General features: G+C 48.9%; 1 protein-coding gene across 1 annotated transcript in view; it reads right to left on the bottom strand.

Moving 5' to 3' along the window:
* LOC147115334 (dual specificity calcium/calmodulin-dependent 3',5'-cyclic nucleotide phosphodiesterase 1C-like) overlaps nt 1-18137 on the bottom strand; it is a 224312-nt gene that overhangs the window by 188950 nt on the left and 17225 nt on the right. Inside the window, exon 2 of the mRNA XM_085993997.1 lies at nt 2074-2187. Within this exon, the coding sequence (XP_085850123.1) occupies nt 2074-2187 (114 nt within the window). The remainder of the gene's footprint in view (nt 1-2073; nt 2188-18137) is intronic.

Here is an 18137-nt window from a genome sequence, read left to right as displayed (position 1 = left end):
CCTCCCCCAGATTGCACTGCGTGGTATCCTAGATACCACAGCAACAATAAAGGTAACAACAATGGAGCCACTGACACTCAGAATCTCCAAAGTAAGGCTTTGTTTATCAGGTGATTTTTTTTTTGGCGGGATGTATTCAAAGCTAAAAAAAAAACCTATATTCCAGTCTCAACTATATCGCGGGCACATTATGGCTAATTTAGATTGGAACGAGTAGGAGGAAAATTTGAGTGGGAAGGAGAGTTATAATGTACTTCCTCTTTGCATAAAGGTTATTGTCTACAAAATGCAGATTTTTTTTCTCAAGCATAAGCTTCGTCTTAAAATTGTTATTGTACTGCGAAAGAGGCCAAAGTTGGGTAAGTTTACACTGAAGGGATAATTACAAGTCCTAGTCCTTTCGGTAGCGCCAAACTGCCATTTCAATGGGGTAATTGTTTTAGTATATTTAACGAATTCCCATTTCAAAGCTTGTTTGGTTTTTACAACTTTGTTAAACAACGAGGCCTAGAAATTCAGTGGGCTTTGCGCCCAGTTAAGGCCCAAAGAGGGCCTCTGCGCCAGTAGAGGAGGTTGCGCTGATATTGAGCTCGGCGGTAATGGCGGCGGTAGCCGGTAGCGCTGCGCCGGCACCGATGACGTCATCGGTGTGCGCAGTGCCCCGTTTCCGCCCCGATGCCGGCCCGACCCCCATATTCAGTTGCCGCCGCCTCCTCCGTGGCGGCCGCTACTAACATCCGGAGACCAGGGCCTTACTGCAGCCTTAGTGGGGCGCATAAAGGTGGAGGTGCGGCCGGCCGCTTTTTCGGCGGCCGCCTGCCCGCACCTCCTTCCCCGGCCTCCTCCACCACCCCCCCCGCGGCATTGCCGGCTGCTTTCCGCGAGCCCGGCACGTCTCCGTGGTGCCGGGCTCATTTGCCGGCACAATCCAGCGGCGATCTCCCCGTTGCAGGCACCTCCACCTTAAGAGAAGGAGGAGGCCTGCAGTACCGCAGCCTGCCGCACCGCATCGGGTGGCGCAGCGGCACCTAGAGCGCTGAAATTCAGTTTCAGCGCCCCAAGCGGGGGCGGGCACACCCTGGAACAGCGCCCGGTTCCGACTTGGGGCGCAAAAACTGAATATCTCATGGGCACAACTGGCTCCGCGCGCAGCGCTAACTTTTGGGCGCAAGCCAGCTGGCGGGCCCAAACTGAATTTCTAGGCCCTGATCTTTATCTCAGAAACCTGTATTTCTGTTTGCAGCCTGTATCTCCAAGGCTTTAGATTTTTATACCCAGTATATCATCATGTATTAATAATATCATTGTTCTGTTCATACTATGGTGTATCTTTTTGAAATATGGCGTATTCCCTCACAACATGGAATCTTTGTTGGCACCTGGAAAAAAGTTGGTACTAACAATCCCAACGCAAACCTTTCAAACTTTTAAAGTGCTCTCCTTTCTGTTCGAATCTCCTTTTTGTTGAAAAAGCAGCAATTGTTCTGCCAACCTTCTCAGCCTTGTGGAGGGTCTCTCTCCATGTCAGGCCGCTCTGGTGACGGTGCCTTGACAGAATTCTTGCTCAGCACCAGCAACAAGTTTCACATTAATAAATAAAACAATGATAATATATATATATATAATATACATATATGTTTAATTGCATAACTCATTTTTATACAGAAAAAAATACTTGTGTTGTGTGTTACAGGGAGTCAGTGGAATTTTTAATGATGTGGGAGGGGGTCCTCAGAAGCAAAAAGGTTGAGAACCCCGGATCTAAAGTGTGACGTCTGCCAAATGAGAGCTAAAGTGTGGTAGGAAGTAAGTGTGGCATTTTCAGGAAATTATATGATACGCAAGAATTCTGACATATTATTTAGACAGTCATTGCAGTCGGCGGATGTAGGAAGATTGCACATCTGTGGCTAATGTAATGCATCTGTTTGTTAACCAGGGGACACTGTAACAAAAATTACTATAAAATTATTAGAAAAATAGACAGAGGGATGCTGGTTTTCTTGACAGCATGCCTGAAGTCAAGCACAAATGAAAGGTGTCGGCCCCTGTGGAAGTGGTTGTTATACGTACCGCGTCTCATCGATGTAGACTGTCTCAAGTACGGAAGCTGCATACTCCAAGTTCTTCTTCAGTTCCACAACTGAAGCTTCACCTCGTTCCAACTGTTTCACCAGAAATCGCAACCTAGACCCAAACAAAAACTGTTATATTACCTAAAACTCCACACAGCTGAGGAGGAAAAGACACATTAGGAGATAGGATTTAGAAAGAATAGATCATGTGGCTTCCATCCAAAACTTTTAAAAGTAGAGGTAATTTTACATAGGTTCATGTTTCTATATGGCTTCAAGGACACCCTCAAAGCCTCCTTGAAAAAGTGCAACATCCCCACCGACACCTGGGAATCCCTGGCCCAAGACCGCACAAAGTGGAGGAGAAGCATCCGGGAAGGCGCCGAACACCTGGAGTCTCTTCGCCGGGAGCAAGTGGAAGCCAAGTGCAAGCAGCACACGTCAACCCACCCCACCCCACCCACCCGCCCGTTCAACCACCGTCTGCCCCACCTGTGACAGAGACTGTAGGTCCCGCATTGGACTCATCAGTCACCTGAGAACTCATTTTTACTGTGGAAGCAAGTCATCCTCGGTTCCGAGGGACTGCATAAGACGAAGAAGAATTTGATAAATTATCTCCACAAGTGAACCTTATAGTCAACATCATCGGTAGAGTTGTTTATCCTATCACATGGGTGGCCGTGACATTTTCTAATTAAAGTACATGTTTTCGACATAAAAAGCTTTGTATTGTTTATCACCCAGGAAATGATTGAGCTGCTTCATGATGTCATGTTACCACAGTGCTGTAATTCCTGCAGAATTTTTAATTGTACTGAGATTTCTTGGCACCAGGTTTTCCTGCTGCATTGTCCAATAGCTTTCGCAAGGGCTGACTCTGCAATCCCGTGTTGTCTGCAAGGGAGCAGCGCAGGCAATGGAGCGTGGGTTGGAGATAGGACTGTCATCTAGAATAAAAATACTTAACTGGAGGAGGGCTAACTTAAGCGAATTGAGGAAGGATCTGGCCCGGGTAATTGGAGTCAAAGACTGGGAGGTAGAAATGCAATGGAGCAATGGGTGGCCTTTACAGATGAGGTGGTTCAGGTACAGTCTAGGTACATTCCCACAAGCGGGAAAGGGAGGGCAACTAAAACCAGAGCTCCCTGGATAATGAAGGAGTTGGAGAGTAGAATGAAGAAGATAAAGGGGGCGTAAGACAGATGTCAGCTTGATAATACAAGGAAGAATCAGGCTGAATATAAAAAGTACAGAGGAGACGTGGAAAAGGAAAAAAGAGGGGCAAAGAGACAGTACGAGAAAAGATTGGCAGCTAACATAAAAGGGAATCCAGATCATAACCTCGGCCCCTATTACTTTTTTACTTATATTTTTTTCCACCCCTTTGTTTTGGGTCCTCCTTCCCCCCCCCCCTTTCCTTTTTTTTCTCTCTCCCACCTGGCAGCTGTCTCCTATCCTGCCAGTACACTTCACACCTAATCTCAGATGTCTTTTGTCTCCACTGGCCTATTACCACCTCGTCTGGTTTTGAATACCTTTTATTGTCTCTTTTACTTCTTTTGTTCGATCGCAACCCTGCCTTCAATCTATTTTATTTCCTTTCCAGTTTTGAAAAAGGGTTTCGACCCGAAACGTCAACTCAAATTTCTCTCCACGGATGTTGCCTGACCTGCTGAGTTTTTCCAGTATTTTCTGTTGTTATTTCGGATTTCCAGCATCTGCAGTATTTTGCTATCTTAACAGTGAAAGGGTTGACAGAGGAGCAGAGGGCCGATTAGAGACCAAAATGGAGAACTATTGGTGGAGACAGAAGACATGGCTGAGGTACTAAATGAATACTTTGCATCAGTGTTTACCAAGGGAGAGGACTTTGCCAAAACTATGGTAAATGAGGAGGTTACTGGGATCCTGGATGAGATAAAAATAGATAGAGGAGGTACGAGGCAGGCTGGCGGTAATTAAATGGATAAGTCACCCGGTCTGGATGGGATGCATCCGAGGTTGCTGAGGGAAGTAAGGGTGGAAGTTGTGGAGGTGCTGGCTTCAATCTTCCAATCCTCCTTAGATACAGGGGTGGTGCCAAAGGACCGGAGCATTGCAAATTTTACAGCCTTGTTCACAAAATGGGAGAAGGATAACCCCGACAATTACAGGCCAGTCAGTTTAACGTCGGTGGTGGGGAAGCTTTTAGAAGCAATAATCCGGGAGAAAATTAACACCCACTTGGTCTAGCATGGACTGATAAAGGAGAGCCAGCATGGATTTGTTAAGGGCAAATCGTGTTTGATTAACTTGAGTGAGTTTTTTGATGAGGTAACAGAGAGGGTCGATGAGGGCGGTGCGGTTTATGTTGTGTATATGGACTTTAAAAAGGCATTTGATAAAGTACCACATGCTAGGCTTGTGAGCAAAATGCTGGAAAAACTCAGCAGGTCAGGCAACATCCGTGGAGAGAAATTTGAGTTGACGTTTCGGGTCGAACCCTTCTTCAAAACTGGAAAGAAAAGAAAATAGATCGAAGGCAGGGCTGCAATCGGAACAAAAGAAGTAAAAGAAACAAAAGGCGACATGAGGAAAAAATAAAATTGCGCAACGAGTGGTTAGGATTTGGAATGGAGTACCCGATAGGGCGGTGGCTACAGATTCAATAGTAACCTTCAAAAGGGAATTGGATAAATACTTGAAGGAGAGAAAGTTGCAGGGATACGGGGAACGAGCGGGGGAGTGGGATTAACTGGATTGCTCTTCGAAAGAGCCGGCGCAGACTCGATGGGACGAATGGCCTCCTTCTGTGCTGTACTATTCTATGATACTATGATTCTGTGATAACATTACACCCTGATTCGCTAACCCACATACCCTGGTGCAGTAGGATTGTAGAACCACCATCAATAAAGCACGATGCATGAAGACAATTGCTTAAATACAATCTCATTTGCTAATATAAAAACAGAAACTGGTGGAAATACTCAGCAGGTCAGGCGGGTTCTGTGGAGAGAGAAACAGGCGAAAGATCATCGACCTGAAACATTAGCTCTGGTTCTCTCTCCACAGATGCTGCCTGACCTGCTGAGTGTTTCCAGCATTTTCTGCTTTTATTTCAGGTTTCCAGCATCTGCAGTATTTTGCTTTCTCATTTTCTAATGTCTGTTCTGAGCAGGGTGATCTGAAAATAAATCCAATATCAACAAATTTGACATTAAAAACACAAAAAGATTTGACACTAAGTATAACGTATATAAAGCATGCTTTATCATGTAGCACCTGGAGCCACTTAAGAACCAAAATATGATCCTGTGTCATTAAATGTGGAGCTTCAAACATGCAAATTAGGCTGAAATCCTGGAATTAACCTAGGCTAGTCCATTGCTCCATTTCTAGGAGGTGTTTCTAAACCACTGCAACATCTGTTTTTCACATTTAAAAGATTACCATTCCTCGTTATTCATCTAAACCATTACACCCCCTGGGCATTTAAACCATTCAATGGCATTACCATCACCGAATCCCCCACCATCAACATCCTGGGGGTCACCATTGACCAGAAACTTAACTGGACCAGCCACATAAATACTGTGGCTACAAGAGCAGGCCAGAGGCTGGGAATTCTGCAGCGAGTGTCTCACCTCCTGACTCCCCAAAGCATTTCCACCATCTACAAGGCACAAGTCAGGAGTGTGATGGAATACTCTCCACTTGCCTGGATGAGTGCAGCTCCAACAACACTCAAGAAGCTCGACACCATCCAGGACCAAGCAGCCCACTTGATTGGCGCCCCATCCACCACCTTAAACATTCACTCCCTCCACCACCGGTGCACCGTGGCTGCAGTGTGTACCATCTACAAGATGCACTGCAGCAACTCGCCAAGGCTTCTTCGACAGCACCTCCCAAACCCGCGACCTCTTCCACCTAGAAGGACAAGGGCAGCAGGCGCAAGGGAACACCACCACCTCCAAGTTCTGCTCCACACACCATTCTGACTTGGAAATATATCGCCGTTCCTTCATCGTCACTGGGTCAAAATCCTGGAACTCCCTCCCTATCAGCACTGTGGATTTCCTTTCACTACACGGACTGCAGTGGTTCAAGAAGGCAGCTCACCAACACCTTCTCATGGGAAATGAGGGATGGGCTTTGAAATGCTGGCCAACGACACCCACATCCAGTGAATTATTTTTTTTTAAATGCAGCCCTCGGCGACATCATATGAAAACACAATGTCAGGGTTCCACATGTACGTGGACGATACCCAGCTCTACCTCACCACTACCTCTCTCAACCCCTCCACTGTCTCTAAATTGTCAGATTGCTTGTCCAACATTCAGCACTGGATGAAGCAGAAATTTCCTCCAACTAAATATTGGGAAGAGCAAAGCCATTGTCTTCGGTCCCCGCCACAGTCTCCGTTCCCTAGCCACCGGCTCCATCCCTCTCCCTGGCAACTGCCTGAGGCTGAACCAGACTATTTGCAACCTTGGTGTTGTATTTGACATCGAGGTGAGCTTCCGACCACATATCCACGCCACCACTAAGACTGCCTACTTCCAGCTCCGTAACATTGCTCGACTCCACTCCTGCCTCAGTTCATCTGCTGCTGAAACCCTCGTCCATGTTTTTGTTACCTCCAACACACTCCTGGCTAGCTTCCCATCTTCCACCCTCCATAAACTTAAGCTCATCCAAAACTCTGCTCCCCATATCATAACTCGCACCAAGTCCCGTTCACCCATCACCCCCTGTGCTCGCTGACCTACATTGGCTCCCGGCTAAGCAACGTCTCAATTTTAAAATTCTCATCCTTGTTTTCAAATCCCTCCATGGCCTCGCCCCTTCCTATCTCTGTAATCTCCTCCAGTCCTACAACCCTCCAGGATCTCTGCGCTCCTCCAATTCTGGCCTCTTGTGCATCCCCGATTTTAATCGCCCCCACCATTGGCAGCCGTGCCTTCAGCTGCCCGGGCCCTGGAATTCCCTCCCTAAACCTCTCCGTCTCTCTATCTCCCTCTCTCCTCCTTTAAAACGCTCCTTAAAACCTACCTCTTTGACCAAGCTTTTGCCTTAATATCTCCTTATGTGATTCGGTATCAAATGTGTTTGATAAAACTCCTGTGAAGCGCTTTGGGATGTTTTACTGCAATAAAGGTGCTATATAAATGCAAGTTGTTGTTGTTTCTAAACTAGTATTTCCAAGAGCTATGATTGGGGGCTTGAAGTCGCTGTGGTTTCCTAAATGTTTTTTAGGAATTATATCATCCATCACAATACCGTATATAATAAATTGCCTCATTCACAAAAGAATAAAGAAATATGATTACTACTGTAATATACTTATTGCCATCATCGATATCAGTGACTCAGAGATTCTCCTCTTTAATAATGTCATCAAACTAACATACCATACGATTGTTTCATGATTCTGTGAACAGCGAAGGATCGATTTCAAGTACCTTGCACGGTTAAATTGGTGTTCCAAGGTCATACATATAAACTAATTCAAGAATTCAAATGGGATTGTTTACTTCCACCCACAGTAATCTGAAATGACTTCTACTTTTTACTTTGATTTGTAACATAATTAATTTTATTCCAGTTAGTGAATGGATTCTCCGGCTCAGCAATGTCCTCAAAATCCAATGATTGTTAAATATGTTCACAAAGTATCCAGCAGAATTGTTTGAATATTGGGGGCTTTACAGTTTTCAACACATGAACAATAACTAGCATTTTGACAATGGCTTGTTATGTTTGTAATCTCTCCTTTTCCCTAGTTGTCATATAATCCATGTGCACAATGAAAGAAAACAATAATAACCAACTCAAAGACACACCTGGAGTACTGTGTACAATTTTGGTCTCCTTACCTAAGGAAGGATATACTTGCCATAGAGGGAGTGCAACGAAGGTTCACCAGACTGGGTCCTGGGATGGCGAGACTGTCGTATGAGAAGAGATCGAGTAAATTCGGCCTGTATTCTCTTGAGGGGGGATCTCATTGAAGCATACAAAATTATTACAGGGCTTGATAGGGCGGATGCTGGGAGGATGTTTCCCTTGGCTGGGGAGTCTAGAAGCAGGGGCCACAGCCTCAGGATAAAGGGTAGGCCATTCAGGACTGAGATGAGAAGAAATTTCTTCACACAGAGGGTGGTGAATCTTTGGAATTCTCTAACCCCCTGCCGATCCTCCAACCACCGCCTCCCCCTCCCCCCAGCCGATCCTCCAGCCACCCTCCCCTCACCCCGCCGATCCTCCAACCACTCTCTCCCCCCCGCCAATCCTCCAACCACCCCCCACCCTGCCGATCCTCCAACCACCCCCGACCCCGCCGATCCTCCAACCACCACCCCCTCACCCCGCCGATCCTCCAACCACTCTCTCCCCCCTGACAATCCTCCAACCACCCCCCACCCTGCCGATCCTCCAACCACCCCCCCTCACCCCGCCGATCCTCCAGCCACCCCCCCTCACCCCGCCGATCCTCCAGCCACCCCCCACCCCGCCGATCCTCCAACCACCCCCCCTCACCCAGCCAATCCTCCAACCACCACCTCCCCCCCCGCTGATCCTCCAACCACCCTGCCGATCCTCCAACCACCCCCCCTCACCCCGCCGATCCTCCAGCCACCCTCCCCTCACCCCACCGATCCTCCAACCACTCTCTCCCCCCGCCAATCCTCCAACCACCCCCCACCCTGCCGATCCTCCAACCACCCCGCCTCACCCCGCCGATCCTCCAACCACTCTCTCCCCCCCGCCGATCCTCCAACCACCCTCCCCTCACCCCGCCGATCCTCCAACCACCACCCCCTCACCCTGCCGATCCTCCAACCACTCTCTCCCCCCCGCCAATCCTCCAACCACCCCCCACCCTGCCGATCCTCCAACCACTCCCCACCCCGCCGATCCTCCAACCACTCCCCACCCTGCCGATCCTCCAACCACTCTCTCCCCCCCGCCAATCCTCCAACCACCCCCCACCCCGCCGATCCTCCAACCACTCTCTCCCCCCCGCCAATCCTCCAACCACCCCCCACCCCGCCGATCCTCCAACCACCCCCACCCTGCCGATCCTCCAACCACTCCCCACCCTGCCGATCCTCCAACCACTCCCCACCCCGCCGATCCTCCAACCACCCCCTCACCCCGCCGATCCTCCAACCACCCCCCCTCACCCCGCCGATCCTCCAACCACCCCCCCTCACCCCGCTGATCCTCCAACCACCCCCCCTCACCCCGCCAATCCTCCAACCACCACCTTCCCCGCCCCACCCCTCCGCCAATCCCCTGGCTAACACCCCCAGTCGATGCTCCGGCGACCCCCCCACCATCGACCCCCCCCCCTTCCCGCGATCCCAGATCCTCCACTGCCAAACCCCCGACCCTCCTCCCATCCCCCACGATCCCTCCCCCGGGCCGACCCCTTGCATCTGCAGGCCTACCCGCCCACAGCCAGCCAGCCTCTCAATTTAAGGTGGGAATCCGAGGTCTCACATGTAAATCAGGCCCTGCCATTTGTAAAGTCGACAGGGCCTGTGGGAAACCTGGCCTCCCGAGTTTTCCACCTGCCACGGAGGCCCCCCGACCCCCAACCCGTCTCCCTGGAGAAAATTGCGGCCCACATCTTTCTCCTGCAGTTCTGGGGCCTTGACATTAACTTTAATAACTTCAGACCTTAACAATCGCCTCCATTTTCATTACAGCAATGGCTAGGAGGAAAGGAAAATAGGAACATGGGAATTACTAGGTGAAAAAAGACATAGGCCCATTTAGTTCCTCTTCTACCATCCTCGTAATTACATAATACGATGATAAATGAGTTGTTGACCAATCACAGCAATCAAACTCTACTAATTAGTTTACAACAGACTCAGACTGAGCCAAGGAAAACCTTCGGTGGTGCAAAGTTTTGGGAGTCATTGGTCCAAAGTTACCCTGTTCCTCCTTCGCATGGCTACACTTACCATGTCAATATCAGTCAGGTCTCTTGGCATTCAGTGGAGGGGGAACGGGTTGTCTTTTAAAAAAATTGTTCTCAGTATATGGGCAATGCTGGAAAGGCATATTTATTGCTCATCCCTAATTGCCTGAGGAGGTGGTGTTGGATCTTCTCCTAGAACCACTTCAGTCCATGTGGCATTGTCCTCCCATGATAATGTTAGGTCGGGAATTTCAGAATATTGACGCCGCAACAATAAAGTAGTAGTAATATATGTCCAAGATAGGCTGGTGTGTTTCTTGGTGTGTTTCTTTGAGGGGAACTTGGGAGGTGATGGTGTTTCCATGACGTTGCTGCTCTTGTCTGTCTCAGTTCTAGAGGTCACAGGGGAGGTGCCAACTCCATCTCTCTCCCTGGCCACTGACTGAGGCTGAACCAGACCATTCGCAACCTGGGCATCCTTTCTGACCCTTAGCTGAGCTTCCGACCCCATACCCTCTCCATCACCAAGATGGCCTATTGAAATGGTACTATTGAAGGTTGCAGGAGAAGGCTGGTCATTCTCTTGTTTGAGATTGTCATTACCTAGTACTATATCATAGAACTGTAACGGCTTCAGCGGCACTTCCCTCTCGCCGCCTGAGGGCGGTTTTTGAGACCTCGGTGCGCTGCTGCCGTGCCTTTGGGCCCCTCTCCTCACCTGTTTCTCGAGTAACTGATCTCATCAGAGTAATCAGGCTAGTTAATAAAGTTGTTCGGTTTTGTCCCTGTTTTGTCTGTGTGCCTCTGGCCTCACCTGTGTGTTGTTAAAGTATTTGTCTCCTGTCTCATTTGAATAATTATGTCACGTGACCACTCTGGCCTGTATTTAAGCTGCCTGTCCTCTTTGCTCAGTCCTGGGGTTCGCCTGCCTGGAAGACACAGCTCTTGCTGTGCCTCTGGCGTTCTCGAGTCTGTCTGTGTTTTCGAGTCTGAACTGAATCTCCTTTCGAGTGTTACCATGTCTCTCTGTTTTCAAGTCTCAACTGAATCTCCTTTCGAGTTCTACCCGGTCTCGAGTCCTTGGATAGGTTTCCTGCGCTTGGGTCCACTACCGAAACCCTAGGAAAACGGCCCCGTGAATGCACGGCCCCGTGACAAGAACATAAGAAATAGGAGCAGGAGTCGGCCATTCGGCCCCTCGAGCCTGCTCTGCCATTCAGTGAGATCATGGCTGATCTTCTGCCTCAACTCCATTCACCGGCCCTATCGCCATATCCCTTGATGCCCTTACTAGTCAGAAATCTATCGACTTCTGCTTTGAATATACCCAATGACTGAGCCTCCACAGCCCTCTGGGTAGAGAATTCCAAAGATTCACCACCCTGTGTGAAGACATTTCTTCTCATCTCAGTCCTGAATGGCCGACCCTTTACCCTGAGGCTGTGGCCCCTGGTTCTAGACTCCCCAGCCAAGGGAAACATTCTCCCAGCATCCACCCTATCCAGCCCTGTAATAATTTTGTATGCTTCAATGAGATCCCCTCTCATTCTTCTGAATTCAAGTGAATACAGGCCTAGTTTACTCAATCTCTTCTCATGGCATTTTATCATTTTAATCTTTCTCGCACCCAAAGAAACAATTTGTACTCACAAGTTAGCCTCAAGGTAAGAAACCTGAAACCGTAAAGAATCGCAAGGATTGGCTTCAATAAATGCAGCAGTTAATTAGGGTTTGCCAAAGGCAGTAAAGAATATTAACTTAATTTGTAAGTATCCAAAATGAATTCCTGTGGGACCTAATAGTCAGTCATTAGTGATTTGGAACAGGGCATACAAGCTGCCCAGTGTGGATATTTCCTTATTAGATGAATATCCAATACATGCTCCTCGCAGGAGCTAAGAGCATTAAATGTGAACATTTTCCTGTGTTGACGCTAGGTTATAAGATGCAATCTTCATGCAAATGAAGCCAGTGTGGTTGATATTCCCCTTGGTGGGATGTTTTGAGTTGTGCATTTGATGGGGGTGTTGGGGGGGTGGGGTGTTTGGGGGGGGGTGGGGTGGGGTGTTGCGGGGGGGTTGTTGGGGGGGGGTGGGGTGGGGTGTTGGGGGGGGTGGGGTGGGGTGTTGGGGGGGTGGGGTGGGGTGGGGTGTTGGGTGGGGTGGGGTGTTGGGGGGGGGGTGGGGGGGGTGTTGGGGGGGGTGGGGGTGGGGGGGGGTGGGGTGTTGGGGGGGGGGTGTTGGGGGGGGGTGCGGAGTATCTCCCTCATGTTGTCAGCTAAGAATGTTATCCCCTACCCCCTTCCTAGCAGCAGTGTTGCCAAGGTGAAGAGAACATGGCTGGGAAACTCCTCAGAGCTGCTCCTGTTCCACCGATGACGCTTCACCAGAAATGTGGTGGGAACCCCATTTACAGGTAACACCGGCAGAGCGGGAACAACTCTGAGCAATTTTTCCGGTCTCTGTGTTTCAGAAAGTGACAGGTCAAGAGTTGGACCGACGCCCCCACCCAACATTTTCTCCTTGATTATATGGGCTAATATGCTCAACAGAGATATGACCATTTTCTCTGGGGAGCTCAGTGAATTTTGTGATTATAAAGCTAAGGGACATCAGTGCTAAAGAACGGGAGCTTTTCTTACCTTTGACATCATCAATTAGATTCTCCCCTGCGATCCCACCCAATATCAGGCAGGATTGGCGTTGGAGAATATAACTGTCCAACCTTTTATTCCCTCCCCTGCTCCCACCAGAACAGCCACTGGCCTCTACTTCCCCACCCACTACATATAAATGGTGACGGGGGGCGGGTCCCGAGTCTCCAGAGGATTTCCCAAGTGTCGGTTCCATTAATTGCTGCTTCCCAGGGTAACCATGAGTAAGGTGGCCATTGGCCCTGTGATCTGTCCGTAGAGGGAGGGGGTCTTGCAGAGTTTTCCTCTCCCTCCAAATCTGACCCCCCCACTTCCCTTCCTTTCTAGTTTTTGATCTTTATCAAGGCCTACAAGACAGCTGATCTTCCAATATTGGGGCCTTTTGTACTTCTTTAACTGCCCAGCCGCCTCTTCTGCTGCTGCGGCACCACCAGAGTTTTCTGGCTGGACAATGGCGGGTTCACTCTTAGTGGTGCGAAACCCACCCGAAAAATGCCAGACATGGGAGGTGAACCAAACTGGGTCTGGGTTATGGCAGGGTCAGAAGGTCATCATCCAGCACTCTAAAATTAGAAATAACAACAGGAAATGCTGGAAATACTCAGCAGGTCAGGCAGCATCCGTGGAGAGAGAAACAGAGTTAACGTTTCGGGTCGAAGACCTTTCGTCAGAACTGGAAAAAAAGCAGGAAAAGGGATAGATTTTAAAGCAAGTGGGGGCTGGGAAAAAGGGGAGGGGATGAAAGTACAACAGGGAAGGTCAGTGATAGGATAGAAAGCAGGAGAGATTAAGAGACATTGAGAGACATTAAATTAGAGGTAGCTTGGGACTTGTCCTTAACTTTTTTATGTTCTTAGGTTCTGCGCTTCCTTAATTCCCAGCCTCAGATAAGGAGCCGTACTTCATCAGTGTGTCTTTTCCTTCCATTTTCCACCTCAGACATCTTTATGATCTGAGCCTCATTGCCAATTTGAAGCCAAATTTTAGACAATTGTGTGTGCAGGTTCGTTCATTCCTTCTGGGCACTGCATCGAGGCTGCCCAATTCATTTCATTTAAGTCGCATGCAGCTTAGGAACATAGGAACATTAGGAGCAGGAGTAGGCCAGTCAACTCGCAAGCCTGCTCCGCCATTCAATTAGATAATGACTGACCTGCAACTCAACTCCATTTACCCATCTTTGCCCCATACCCCTTGATGCCTTTATTTAACACAATCTATCTATTTCAGTCTTGAAAGCTCCAATTGACCCAGCCATCCACCACCTTTTAGGCAGGGAGTTCCAGATTTCTACTACCCTTTGTGTGAAAAAGTGCTTCCTGAATTTGCTCCTGAACGTCCTAGCTATAATTTTAATATTATGCCTCCTTGTCCTTGCAAAAACAGAAGATGTTCATACAATTGTTCTCAGCTGGATTGTAAACCAGGGTCCAAAAGTCAAAGAGCATGGGGGGGGAAATTGGGTTGATTTGCGGCTCTCGTTAGCTTCCCCGGGGGTGCTAACGGGGCGCAGATCCCCTAGCGCCCGGGTGCTGCGCTGCCAACGCCTCCCATGAAATTCAGCAGGAGGTTAGCGGCGGCGGTAGCGTCAAGACCGTGCACAGCGCCCCGCCCACAAACATCCCTTGCGCCCTCTGACCTATCGCTGGACGATATGTCCGACAGGGTCAGGAGGCGTTTTTGCAGCGGCGACCATTTTGTTTTGGGCCGACAGCCAGCACCTGCCCCCTTCCCCTTTTTTTTCCTTTGGGGTGCCGGCCGCGATCGCTCAGCCCAGCACTTCTCTTGCGCGCTGGGCTTTTTTCCCGGCACCCCGCTCCCTGGCGGACCAGCAGAACCCCGGTGCGCGCAGCGCTAGGCCCCTCCCCTTTAATCAAGGGAGGAAGCCTGCAATGACACGGCGCTACGTGGCAACACATGTGGCGCTGTTGCACGTAGCACCACGATCTTCAGTTGTAGCGCCCCAAGGAGGAAGTGAAGCACTTCCAGTAGCGCGCCCCCTCCTGCTTGGGGCGCTACAAGGGAATTTCCGGCGGAGGGGCACTTACCTTTTCAGGGCGCAAAAATTAGCCACCCAATTTTTCCCGCCATTGCTTTAAGCTGCTGCCCAGTCCCCTTGATATTTACTTACTGAACAAAGTTGTGGGTTATAGAAAGAACTTAGGAAACTCCAGCTCATGCCTGCTCTAGAATATGAGCAATGCAAAATAAAAATAAGGCATTGGCACTCCATATAGATCAGGTCTTTGAAAGTGTAAGGCCGCGATTTTGTAATCGTCATTGGGATGGGTGTGGGACAGCTGGTTTCCGGGTTCCGGTCCCATCCCCAGCTGCCTCCGCTCCACAGACGTGATTTTCCCTTGATTGACCTTGTTAAGCCCCGCCCTGCGGGCATGCCGGCCAATTGACAGGAAGCGGGGCTGATGACCTCATTTGATGATGCGTCATCTGCCGGTTTCCTTAAAGGGACCATGCACAATTTTATTTTGACAGTTGGTTTCTCAGTGTTTGACAGCATTGAGGTGCTGAAAACACGGACAATCACTGCACAAAGGTGAACTCTTGCACCTAGGCTCTCCAATGACTCCCTCCATATGCTGGAGTAGATGGCAGCTACAGGTGAGGTGACAGAAGCGATCTGTCACTAGTGACAGAGGTTCTCCCATTGAGGTGGCACTGGACATATAGTTGAATTTAAAAACTTGTAAGATAAAGAAATCTGTAAATGTTTTAAAAATGCAGTAACCAACATTTTCTTTGCTCTGAAACTCACCATGTGCAACATTGGATCCTTCACACCACGTCTGCAGCTGTCATCATTCCACAAACATTACACCAGACTCACAACACGCCACACTTACCTGGCGTAGTGTCCGGACGTCGGGAAACCCGACCCAGAATTGGGAAAATCCAAAAACAGGCTGAAAACTGCTGGCAAGTACCTGTTAATAGGCAGGTAATTGCCTTTAATCTGCTTCTCACTGCTAGGTGTCGGGTCCATTCACAAATCGGGGACCCGACACTTGGGAAAGCTGTTTGGAGGCGGGATCTGAACTTGCCATCAATCAAAAGAAATTTAACCTCTGACCCACCTCCAAACCCGTCCTCTAAGCGCTGGCAAAATCGCGGCCTAAGTCAGTTTGAGGACATCCACTTTGTCGGAACATAGGAACAGGAGTAGGTCATTTAGCCTCTTGAGCCTGTTCCGCCTGTAAAGTCTGTAGGCATTATGGCGAATTAATACACAGACTACAAGATAAAGTAGTGCCACACCTAAAATAGTTCTCTTAAAGGTGGACGGTTACATACAATAGTTCTCTTAAAGGTAGAACAGTTACATACACTACAATCCTCCCTTTTTAGCTTACAACATACTTATTCCCCATTAACATAACATCATAACATATATACAACTTATGCAAAACAGTTCACAGATTCAGTCTCTCTGGAGGCTTCCTGACTCTGTCCGGATAACGCCTCGGTGGTGTAGTAGTTTTCGGCGGGGTAGTAGGTTCTTCTGGCAAGGTCGATTCGGCTTGAAGGACAGTGTCAGGTTCATCTGATTCCAGTATTACCAGATCGGAGGTAGGTGCTCTGGGTATCTCTGCTTCAACATTAGCCGTGTAAGGTTGTGGAGTAGGTTGGTCCTTTGTGGATGACCCTATGATCTGGTCAACATGGCGCCTTATTATGCTGTCACCAATGTCCACGGTATACATCAGCGGCCCTAGCCTTTTCCCAATAGTTCCAGGCTGCCATTTCTCGGTACGGTAGTCCCGGGCCAAAACTTGTTGACCTATCTGAAAGGATCTAGTTGGCCTTTCATTCATGCCCTGAAATTGCCGGTTCTCTACGTCCCTCCTGACGTTTGGCTTGATCAAATCCAGCCGGCATCTTAGTCTTCTATTGAAAAACATCATGGCGGGAGTTTGGTTTGTGACCGCATGTGTTGCATTCCTGTACGCCAACAAGAAGTTATCTACCTTATGTTGTAGGTTGATGTCTTCATTACCCATGGCCTCTATGGCCTTCTTGAAGGTCTGGACAAACCTTTCAGCTAATCCATTGGTGGCGGGATGGTATGGGGCTGACGTGTAGTGCTTGACCCCATTCCTTTTTAAGAACTTCCTGAATTCTTCGGACACAAATTGCGGTCCATTATCAGAACAGATCTGTTCCGGCAGCCCATTCCTGGCAAATATGGTCCTTAATACTGTGATGGTTTTTTCCGTGGTGGTGGAGGACATCTTTATTACCTCCGGCCACTTGGAGTGTGCATCCACCGCGATTAGAAACATTGAGTCCATAAATGGACCAGCAAAGTCGACGTGTACCCTTTTCCAAGGAGATGAGGGCCACTCCCATGGATGCAGAGGAGCTTGTGGTGGCGCGTTTTGGACCTTCTGGCATCCTAGACAGCTCTTGGTTATTTCTTCGATGTCTCCATCAATACCTGGCCACCACACAAACGCTCTTGCTAGGTTCTTCATTTTCACTCCACCCAGATGCCCCTCGTGAAGCTCCTTTAGCACCTTATGCTGAAGTTTGGGTGGAATCGCCACTCTAGATCCACACATCAAGGTTCCTCGGCACACTGACAGCTGTTCTTTTCTTTGCGAAAATGCGGGCAGCGTTGGTTCGCCATGTGCTGGCCATCCCTCCACTGTTAAATCGTAGACTCGTGAGAGAGTCGGGTCATTTCTTGTTTCATTTTCGATCATCGAATTTGTTACTGGTAGACATTCTACTATGGATGAGTGGAACATCTCTACCGGGTCCACTGTAGCCGCCTCTTCTACTACTGGCAACGGTAGGCGCGATAACCCATCAGCATTTCCATGCTGTTTGGACCTTTTGTATTCGATGTCATATTGTTGTGCCCCAAGTAACACGGACCACCTCTGTAGCCTTTGCGCTGTCATAGTGGAAACGGCCTTGTTAGGGTTGAATATGGACACCAACGGCTGGTGGTCTGTCAGTAATGTGAACTTCTTGCCCTGCAGGTAATGATTGAATTTCTTTACTCCCCACACAAGGCTGAGGGCCTCCCTATCCATCTGAGCATAATTTCGCTCAGCGGAGGTCAATGATCGGGACGCAAATGCGACTGGCCTTTCCGAGCCATTTGGTAACTTGTATGAAAGTACTGCTCCAATTCCATAAGGGGAAGCATCACAAGCTAGACGAAGAGGTAACGTTGGGTTGAAATGAGCCAACACTTCCTCAGAGGTAATCAACGCCTTGCTTCTGCGAAAGGCCTTCTTACAGTCCTCGCTCCACTTCCATGGTACTTCTTTCCGCAACAGAGCATTCAGCGGATGCAGCACCGTGGATAGATTTGGCAGAAACTTGTGGTAATAATTAATCAACCCCAGAAACGATCTCAACTGTGATACATTTTCCGGAGCGGGGGCCTTCACGACAGCTTCTATCTTGTCAGGTGACTTGTGCAGCCCCTCTTGGTCAATGACATGACCGCAGTACG

The sequence above is a fragment of the Somniosus microcephalus genome, chromosome 7 (assembly GCF_052327205.1).
Source record: "Somniosus microcephalus isolate GS21.2 chromosome 7, FLI_Smic_1.0, whole genome shotgun sequence".
In the NCBI taxonomy this organism is placed as follows: domain Eukaryota; kingdom Metazoa; phylum Chordata; class Chondrichthyes; order Squaliformes; family Somniosidae; genus Somniosus; species Somniosus microcephalus.
This window is presented reverse-complemented; position numbering and strand designations above follow the sequence as displayed.